Source organism: Quercus suber, unplaced genomic scaffold (genome assembly GCF_002906115.3).
Source record: "Quercus suber isolate HL8 unplaced genomic scaffold, Cork oak 2.0 scaffold_260, whole genome shotgun sequence".
In the NCBI taxonomy this organism is placed as follows: Eukaryota; Viridiplantae; Streptophyta; class Magnoliopsida; order Fagales; family Fagaceae; genus Quercus; species Quercus suber.
Window position 1 is genome coordinate 139800 of NW_027069716.1, and position 10403 is coordinate 150202.

At 34.7% G+C, this 10403-nt stretch overlaps 1 protein-coding gene across 3 annotated transcripts; it reads left to right on the forward strand.

Moving 5' to 3' along the window:
- The first annotated feature begins 1744 nt into the window (after nt 1-1744).
- On the forward strand, nt 1745-7461 carry LOC112014046 (peptide methionine sulfoxide reductase B1, chloroplastic). 3 transcript variants are annotated; one of them, XM_024046426.2, is made up of 6 exons: nt 1745-1894; nt 2237-2418; nt 5650-5761; nt 6708-6773; nt 6872-7069; nt 7161-7461. In XM_024046426.2, exons 2-6 carry the CDS (start codon nt 2376-2378, stop codon nt 7189-7191), a joined length of 450 nt encoding a protein of 149 aa, XP_023902194.1. In that variant the 5' UTR covers nt 1745-1894; nt 2237-2375; the 3' UTR covers nt 7192-7461. The 3 variants fall into 3 exon arrangements, with proteins under 3 accessions (XP_023902194.1, XP_023902193.1, XP_023902192.1); XM_024046425.2 differs by having other exon boundaries at nt 2249-2418; XM_024046424.2 differs by lacking the exon at nt 1745-1894 and having other exon boundaries at nt 2192-2418.
- Nucleotides 7462-10403: the final 2942 nt, after the last annotated feature.

Below are 10403 nucleotides of genomic sequence, written 5' to 3' on the forward strand. Positions count from 1 at the left end.
CTCCTCCCCAGTCTGAAGCAGGTCTAATTGGAAGCCAAAATTTTAGGTCCAGAAGTCTTTTAGCTCATCCCCAGCAAAACACTTCAAATACCCTCCCCTCTCATTACAACCCATAATATTGTAATCAGATGGCAGTCTTTCATTGTAACACAGTTTACCTTTGTAACCTGTATCTTTTTTATTTCTGCTCACAGATGGCTCTTTGCACCCATCTCTTGTAACTTTCCCCCCTTTGGTATATATATATGAGTTAGGTTCAAGTTACACCTAAATAATTCTAAGCAATGTTACACCATCTAATAACTTGTTAATGAATTTATATTTTGAAAATTCTACATTCGGATTACATGTTTTATATGTTCTAAATATGCATGCCAATTTTTATACCAATTGGATGTTATTTACCATTTGATCCATAAACTCATCTTTTATGCATTATTTCAAATTAGAAAAACTTGAATTTATACAATTGATAGATGGCATGACTATTAATCTTTTATTACCTTGAAATTTTGCAAGCATGGAGAATATACAAGATAATGTAATCTAATAATCGATTTATCAAAATTTACATCCAATTAAAAAATATTGATTGGTATAACATTTATTAGAGTTACACCAGGTGTAAGTTGAACCTAACCCTATGTATATATATACTACTAATACTATAACTACTACTATTACTACTTCTACAACTATTATTTAAAGGGCTTCCCCTGTTTGAATTCCTCAATTTAAATGCCTAAAATATTCTCAAACTCATTTGTTTCTAAGGCTTAAATCATAGGGTTAGACATGTAAAATTAGTAATTTAAAAATTCCTAATTTTTAGCTAAATTAGAAAGAGAAAAACACTTTTTTTCTCCCACCTCCACATTTCTCTCTCACGTTAGTTTTCCCTTTTTTTTTTTTTGATAACTGATGATGCCGAAAAAACTACCAATAAGTCACACAGTTCTCGCGCGCTCGTAACAAAACCTGCACAACAAAAAGGGAAGACCTTATAGAGAGCATCGGTGTGGTGCCGGTCAAATACCCTTCGAAGGTCAAGTTAAAACTTCTCACAACTCTAAAATGCCTGAGCTAAGGTAAATTATGCATACCTTGGTTTGTGAGGGTTTTGGGGCTTTTATAGGAGTAGAAGGTTGACATCTTTTCCTTGGGTTAGAAATCTTTTCCTTATAGGAATCATTAGAAGCGTATATTGTGGAATCCTTTCTTTATAGGAGACTAACACTGAGCGTGGGGCACAAGACATTTCCTTATACACACATGTGTGGTAGCCAAGTCAAGATTATGTCAGAACCATCAGTCTTGTGTATCTTGTTCAACTTAGTAGCGTCAGCTTTCCATCCTTCGTACATTGATCTCTTTAAAGCCATAGACTCCCTACTATTTTCACTTATCGATGGACGCAAGTAAAGCCAATGGGTTTGTTTGGAACGTCACTTTATGCCTTCTCATTAGTGAGCGAATACTTACAATTTTACCCTTATCAATAACTTTCCACTTTTCTTTTTTTTTTTGATTGAATGATTTTCAACTTTTTTAATTAACAAAATAATTTCCCCCCTTTTTTAACCGATTAGATTTACCATGTTTCACTCCTAAAAAATTGCTTTTAATTTGCCAACCACGTTTTCCACTTATACAATTACTAAACTCGTTTTTTTTTTTCATTTTACAACAAAATTAAAAAAAAAAAATTGCACTTTCTTCTCATCTCTTTTTAATCCTGTAACTATTCTGTTTTTATGTGGAAAGAAGGAGAGGCTGCCAAAAAGAGATTTGGCTAGTGGGGAGAGAAAGCAAATCTTGGCCATTCTTCTTCTCTATCACCCTCTGGAGACTGGAGCCATTCCGAATCGACTCATCTACTTGACTTTGATAATTGGTAATGTCCTTTCCCCAAATAACCTCTTCTTATTTATTTATTTATTTATTTTTTAGTCTCTTTAATATCTATTTTCTTTTAATTTTGCGGTACTGGCTCATCTTTTTATTTATTTTTATTTATTTATTTTTAAATATTAGCCTTATGACATTTCCGACCTTATCAGTAGTTCTAAAATGTCAATTTTTGTGAGACACAAATTGAGATAAGTAAATATATATATATATATAACCAATCCAACTCTCCTGTATTCCCTCAGTCACACACGATTTTTTTTTTTTTTTTTTTGCTGAATAGTCACACACGAATTTAAACTCACCCGGCAATGGCTTCTCATAATAGTTTAAGTTTCAGCTGCTTACCAACTCCAACTATATCTTGTTTCATTTCCTCAAAAACCCAATTACAAATTGGCTTCAAGTCGAAGCTTTTTGTATTGGGTTCACCAAAACCCAAGAGGCTTTCATTATCAATCCGTGCAATGGGCTCCTCAGCTTCTTCCCAGAAACCAGACAGCATCCAAGGTTTTTTTCTCTTATTAGTCTCTCTTATACATTTGTGTTGATTGTTCTTGATTATATATGGTCACCAATTCTACTTTCTTTCATATATATATATATATATTAAATTTCTTAGTTTGGTTCATTTAATCTTAACTTGATTTGGATGATAAGTTGTGTTCAATTCACACGCACCCATGCACTTGTCCTTATTTTACTTGGTGAAGGGAGAATTTGATTTCAGTGTAACGACTAACGATCATGGTTTTGAGGAGGGCTGCTTGTGTGAGAGTTAATCTTTAGACAATTGGGAGAGTTTATAAATTGTAAAAACTTCTATATATGATCTGGGAGAGACCAACTGAGTGAAGTTGGATTAAGAATGAATTGGTGTACCTCCTGCCCCACTCCAGTGGGAGAAATAAATTTCCAAATGGATCATCTTAATGAAAAATTATATAGGGTATAGGAAATAGATAGTATAAGCAAACCCGGTTATGTTGAATAGAGAAAGGGGCACTCCAAAGGAAGAGGTGCATGAAAAATATTGTCTGAGTATAATTTGAAATTAACTGCTACGACTACTTTCTTTGAAGGTCTTAGAAGTTGAAATATGAAGGTAGAACTGATCATATATGTTGGCAATCTCACCGCAACTAAGTATTGATCAGTCATAAATACTGCAGTTCACTTTAGCATATTGCGTCATTGTCAAATTGTTGGCTGTCAGATTTTGAAGTTAAGTGCCCGAAAAAAAAAAAAAAAAAAACATAGTTGAATGAATTAGAAGGAATGAAACTCATGATATTAAAAGTATTAGAGGTGGTTGGGGAAGAGTTTCTCAAAATATCAGATGCGAGGTGGGAAGGGGTGTTCGAATTCGTTTTTGGGACGATTTATGGTGTGGGGAATTACCTCTCAAGGAAGCCTAACCGATGTCATACCACATAGCAAGGAAAAGGATGTGTTTGGAGCAGAGTATTTGTGCTGGCATAATGGGATTGTGCATTAGGATATGCTTCATATTAGATTGATACAAGATTGGGAATTGGCAAGTTTGGAATCTTTCTTTGTGGGTTGCTACTTGGATTGGTTCTTTTGAAGTGAAGTCGTTTTATTCTGTCTTATCTAACAGAGGTAATCATTCCTTCCCTTGGAAAAATATTTGGAAGGTGAAAGCTCCTCCTAAGATAGCTTTTTACACTTGGATAGCAGCAAAGGGGAGGTATCTAACTTTGGATAGTTTGTGGAAGAGACATATTTGTGTTGTTAACAGGTCTTGTATGTTTAAAAATGATTGGGAATCGGTGGACCGCCTGCTCATTCATTGTCCTTTTGCCTGTGATTTATGGTCCTTTGTATTTATTTTATTTGGCATATACTGAGTTATTCCTAAACAAGTGGTTGAGTTGCTTGCTTGTTGGCATGGTGGTGTTGGGTGATATAGGTCAGCATCTGTTTGGGGTGTTATTTTGCAGTATATTATGTGGAACATATGGAGAGAACAGAATAATAGAATCTTTGAAGGGGAGGAGCATTCTATTATGAGTTGAAGCGCGTTTTCCTTCAGTCTTTATTTGAATGGAGGACTGCTTTGAGTGGTCTTGCCATACCTTCTGTTTTAAATTTCATAGATTTATGTAATTTTGGGTAGGCTTTTGCTTTCCTTGTACACTCCTGTGTACCAAGGAAATTTTTTTTCTCCTTGTATTTTTTCCTTTTTTCAATAAAGTTTTTATTTACTGATAAAAAAAAAATTCTGATGTCTTTGAGCTGGAGACTTGGAAAATGAATACAAATAATGATATATATTTAGGCTTTGTACTTAATTTGTGCCCCAAATCTTGTTGTCTCAGAAATTCATAAACAAAGCTTAATTCAGCTCTGGACTTGCTTTATTTTAATATGTGGAAGTGTTCTAAAAGTTCATAAGAAGTTGTTACAGCTTCTTTTGTAACATATAAAAATTAGCTTCTTATGGTGTGATATCAGCTTATAGGCTATACTACACATGAGATCTTTAACAGTTTTGTTTTAGCCTGATCAGATATGTCTGATTCTTGGTTTTAATTATTTAATACTGTATCATGTTGTTTTGGTTGCCTTTTAAGTCAAATTGTAGAGTGTGATAGTAGTTATTCTCAAAGAACATTGGAGATCATTTTGAATGCTACTCAATGGAGACTTGGAGGGCCAGAGTTCAGTTAATATTAGTTATTGTCAAAGATTTTGTTGCAACAGATATGGGCACAACCTTTTTAATTTGTTAAATATGTTATGGATAGAGAGTTCTTGGGTGGTGTTAAGTATATGGCACTTCAGTTCTAAGTTATGATCAATTTCTGATCTAATTTGCCTTTTCATTTATCTTGAGGAAGTGAGAAAAGAAATGCCCAGTATTACTTTGATCTTGAAGTCGATTGCAAACGGTTTTCTTTTTAGCTCATTTATTTTTCTAGATCATAGATAATCAGTCTATTGTATAATTTGATACTGACATTCCTATGTGTTCATATCACTGTGGTTGAACCAGCTGGCCCTTATAATTTCATTCCACAAGACTATAGATCTTCCTGAAGTCTCTAATAAAGAAAATCTATTCTTTAAGATATTAATTTCAAAGTATTTACAACTGTGTTTTGATTGAAATGTATAGTCCTGGTTCCTTTGTGTGGATAAGAGTAGCTTTGAGCTTTAGATAAACACAGTTGAGAGTAGCTACTAGGATATAAGTTTACTACAGTTACAAAATTATCTGCCTTTTATGTTCCAATTCCTTTCTGTTCCCAACAAAAGTTTAGCTCAGAAGTTAAAAATAGACCAATGCAGGTTGTATTAATATCATTCTTGTGAATTTGAAATAAGCACCCTATTTTAGGCAGAAGAACGTGTATTCTATCTCTTTAGAGTATAAAAGTTTAAAGTGCATATAATCTGAAATAAGCATGATCACATTATCTAAATTCTCATTCTGCATGTTAATTCATCTTTAATAGAAAAGATCATTTAAATTGAGAATATGACAGCATTGCAAGTGATAATTGGACAACAATGACCAACTCCCCAACCCCCCCCCCCTCCCCCAAAAAAAAAATGCAAAACAACAACTCCTCTCTATACTACATCAATTTTAAAGGGACACCTGGAGTGACTTGTCCTGTAAAGACTACAAAAATATGTTTAGATCTTAAGGATGTTCTTCAATCTTGTGTTGGCATAAGGCTACTAAAGAGTCATTTGCTATGTCATGTGCAGAGGCAGGAAGAATTGACTATAAATCTCTAAGTGATGAAGAATGGAAGAAGCGGCTCACAGGGGAACAATTTTACATTACTCGTCAAAAGGGGACCGAGAGAGCTTTCACTGGGTATGATCAATACAGACTACTGGTTAACTTTTTTTCTCACTGCATTTATATATTCTTACCTTTTTTCTGGACAAAATAATTGCTGTTATTGTGAACAATTTGACTTCTTTTGATGCTTCCAAAAGCCCACGTAGGATGCCGTGAATGCCTCAGACTTGATTGTGAAAAATAAAAATTCTGGGATAACTGTATATCGAATTATGACATCATTAAAAAAAAAAAACTTGCCAGTCAAATAAGACACTATAGGCACTAGTGGTTACCTGTTGACAATAATGGGAATTCCAATTAGTTCTTTGATGACTCTGAGGGGTAGATGAGAGGAAGAAGAATGGAAAGAAGATTGTCAAATCACCAAGGGTCCTCCCTTTTGGGAAATGATTGAATTGCTGAGGAATAAGAATAGCAAAAACCTCCAAGCCCTTGGAGTACTTCTGCATATGGTTTATTGGGAGAGAATCTGGAGGTGGCTCATCCATTCAGTTATGAGGCATGTAGTTTGGGCCTATAGTACAGATATGGAGTTAGCAACACTTTGATTACCACAATAGTTACTGGAGGTTTTGTTTGTAGAGAAACAGGAACTAGTCAAGGGCCTTGATTCACCCTTTTGTAGATGATGTCTGGTCTTAGAATTGAGCAGTTGCAGCGACACACATGAATGTAAGCCTATACTTGCAACAGGATGGTATTCATGCATGTACTAAAATGGGTTGATCCTACTCTGGAAAGCCACTATCCATTGCCCACAATGTTCTTTATAAATCAGGAGAGCCTTACATGTGAATCAGCCAGTTTCCAGAGAGAGGCTTACATACTTGGTTGACAGGAGATGCTGCTTATGCTGTATGCATAAGGAAAGCTGGAGCTAATGCTGTCAAGGCAACTGCTTCTTTTGATGTACCATTTGTCTTATTCATCTTCTATTTTTCCTTTTCATGTTCAGGGAATACTGGAACACCAAAACCCATGGAACTTACAATTGCATATGCTGTGACACTCCTCTATTTGAGTAAGTTTTCAATTCTCAATGAGACTTCTTTGTAGAAATAAGATGTTTTGCTCACTCAACTTTCTCCTAAACTGAGTGATATGAATTCTCTCCCTCAGATCATCTACTAAATTTGATAGTGGAACTGGCTGGCCTTCTTATTACCAACCTATAGGAAGCAATGTAAAATCAAAGTTAGATTTGTCGATTATTTTCATGCCTCGCCAGGAAGTTCTGTGTGCTATTTGTGATGCTCATCTTGGCCATATCTTTGATGATGGTCCACCTCCTACAGGAAAGCGTTATTGCATCAATAGGTAAATATTTCTGTCCACAATCTGTTTTATTTTGCTCCCCCTATATTCATCATTATAGTGGACCCAATGTTAAATATGGCTATTTCTGCAGTGCTTCCCTGAAATTGAAACCAAAGCAGTAGAGAGGGCATACAAGCAAACCAGAAAGATATTATTGTTGAAGTTGCATTGTATCCGCTCATTCTCTAGCCCCTGCTCTTTAAGTCTGGTGACAACTACGTAAGCTTTTTATTTTTTATTTTTTTATGAAAGACTTGTAACTTTATTAAGTTGAAGAGAAATTCAATATATCTTGAGCCAAAGCCAACTCAATGATACCCGGATTTTCCTCCACCCAAGTTACATAATTACCAATCCCCTTGGCATATTGAACCAAAATATGCACTGGTTTATTATCGTCTTGCTTAACATGTGAAACTTGTATAGATCAAAAATCCTGTAATCTATGACAAATACTATGTTACAAATGGCTACTTGTGGACTGCTCAAACCTATAATTGCATTGGAGACCAGTTGTGAGTCACATTCAAAGTGTGCATCCCAAATGCCAACATCCCAAGCAAAATCTTCAGCTTCCTCCAGTGCCTTCACTTTAGCTTCCAACGACCCCAGCGTGTAATAAAGCTTCTTGCTTAATGCCCGCTATGACCCTACCTTCTTGGTGGATGATAGAATATAAAGGGTTAATTACAATTAGACACCTAAACTATAGGGATATTTGGAATAAGTACCATAAATTTCAAAATTTTGCAACCAATATGCTAATCATGTATCATATATAATTTATTAAAGTCAAAGCACAATTAGAATCCAAATCAACTCCAAACTAGCTTCTAATCGTAGTCTAATTTTGTGCAAAGTGTCCATTTTAATTTTTTCAATTTTGATCCCAAGTAATCCTAATGCTTAGCATGAAAGTTAGGATGACCACTTCACTCATTTAGGTAAAACCGAATCAAGGTCTTCTATACCACTCTCTCTATTCCACTCCATGTACCACGATTTAGAATCAACCATCTGTCAATTAATACCTAATTTTCTGGCTTTTATTTTACTTGCCAAAAATAAGAGAAAAAAAAAATACCCAAAGAATTCCCAACATTCCAACCTCCAGCAAAACCACTAGCAAAAGAACCACAACAACAATCACCCTTAATCTTTAGTTCTCTAACCCAAGCAAGCCACACGGCCAAAGAACTCCATTGGACATTCTCCAACCCAAGAGAACCGATTTGATGGCTACATAGGGGTCGCCAATTGAATCAGCCCCTAAACTTTCAGAAGTCAAGCGGCAACTTCGTGACTACAATAAAGGTGGGCACATCTGAGCCAAAGTGAGATTGCGACACCATTGCTGCAATGCTTAGGCAAGAAGATGAGGAGCAAGGCAGAGGTGGTGATGGTGGTCCTAGAGGAAGCGGATTCGACAACAATGGTGATGGGATTGGTGTTTATGGCAAGAAAACAGGGAGGTGGAGGTGGTGGCATTGGCAGGGTCAATCTAGTACTAGAAAGGATGGTGGTGGTTTCTCTTGCTTGTGGTTGGGGAGCTAAAGGAGATGACATTTTCGTTTTTCTCTTATTTTTGGCAAGTGAAATAAAAGGCAAAAAATTAAGTATTAATTGACAGATGACAAGTTATAATTCATGGTACATAGAGTGGAATATAAAGAGTGGAATAGAAATTGTTGATTGGGTAAAACCACCTTATACGCAACCTAAATTAGTATAAAAATTAGCAAATTAACAGATAACTATTCACCCGAAATCATGAGAGCATTATAAATGTGCAACCCTAAAATATGAGAGCATTAGAATGCCAAACTAATCTCCACCAATTTACCTTTGGCAACTTGTATCCAATTGCACTTGTAGTTTTAAAACTTATTTAATGACATGACTCCAAAGGAATACAAAGAGTTTGATCTGTTTTAACTCCATGCAGCAAGCCTCTCACAATATGCGGGACCCACTAATATGTGAGGCTCATTGTTGTGAGAGGCTCGTTGTGTAGAGTTGAAACACAAAATACTTTCACTAGTTTCACCAAGCACCATTTGGTATAATCCGGTAAAACTAACATTAATACATTATGTATAAATCACCTTTTTTTTTTTTTTTAACTTTAATTTTATCAAAGCTTTATTGCAACAAAAGGAAAGAACATATAGGAAGTAACCTCCCCTGAAATAACTTTGGCTAAACACAAGTGGCAAAGCCTTCCTTAAAATAAATAAATAAAACCAGATATAGAGTTCTTAAGATGAGAGTCCATCTAGCCATAACATAAGCAGCCTTGTTACAATCATGATTGACCCGACTAATATCTAAGAAACTAGTGTCCATTTGAGAACAGTTTATTTAGCTGAAACTGAAATCTTTTTGCAGAAAGTACTGTAGATAAAGCTAAAAATTAGCTGAAATAGTACAGTGAGACTCATAAAGAGTATCAAAAAGTGCAATAAGACCTATGAATAGTAACAAAAATGAACTAAATAGTAAAAGAAGCTACCAATATAAGCATCTCAAACGCAACCTAAATTGCAAAACAAGAGTTTGAACTTCATTTGCAAAATTAAACAGCTTTCAGGGGATTCGCTGCTTGGGAGTTATGATTGCATCAGTGTAGGTTTTAGAATCACTATTCACTCTAACATTATGCATATTTAAGCAACTTGCCAATTGCCGAGTGAATTGCTTCTGCCTTGCCTGGATAGGACGTTGGCGTTGACCTTTTTTACATTGGCAAACATCAAAGCCCTTCTCTAGTCTCTACTAGTTCCCTCAGAAAAGAAAAAGACATATAAGTCTCTTCAATTTTCTTTTTTAGTAAGTAATATCAATGTATTAATTTACCAACTTTCTTATAAAAAGTTTAGATAATACAAAAGGTTCAAACTAACAAAAAGATAGGGTCAAAGAAATTTAGCATTGTAAATGATTGTTCCGTATATAGATTTTTTTTTAATTTCACTCTAGTTTAAAATTACTTTCATACTATTGAAAATATTTCACTCAAGAGCTTTGTAGCTCAATCGACACTTTTTGGTGTTTATAATAAAAATGTCTAGGGTTCAAATCACTTTATCTTATAGTAACCATAGTCAGTAAAATATGTTACAAGTAAAGTGTGGTAAGTATACATACAGATATAATTTAGCATTTTTTTAAAAACTATGTTTCAAAAATTAGATAGAAAAATTTAAAAATGCATGTGTAGAGTATAATCTATATATATATATATAAAACCGAAACTTTTGAAACTCTCACCATTTTTCACGTCAGCCAATATTAAAAAAAAAAAAAAATCTAAAAGCCTAATTAAAACCCGAAA

Excerpts from the sequence above, each read along its gene's own strand:
- LOC112014046 (XM_024046424.2), top strand. The coding sequence starts at position 2,220 with ATGGCTTCTCATAATAGTTTAAGTTTCAGCTGCTTACCAACTCCAACT. Across the intron at positions 2,419-5,649 it reads GAAACCAGACAGCATCCAAG|AGGCAGGAAGAATTGACTAT; the intron begins GTTTTTTTCTCT and ends TGTCATGTGCAG. Across the intron at positions 7,070-7,160 it reads AAGCGTTATTGCATCAATAG|TGCTTCCCTGAAATTGAAAC; the intron begins GTAAATATTTCT and ends CTATTTCTGCAG.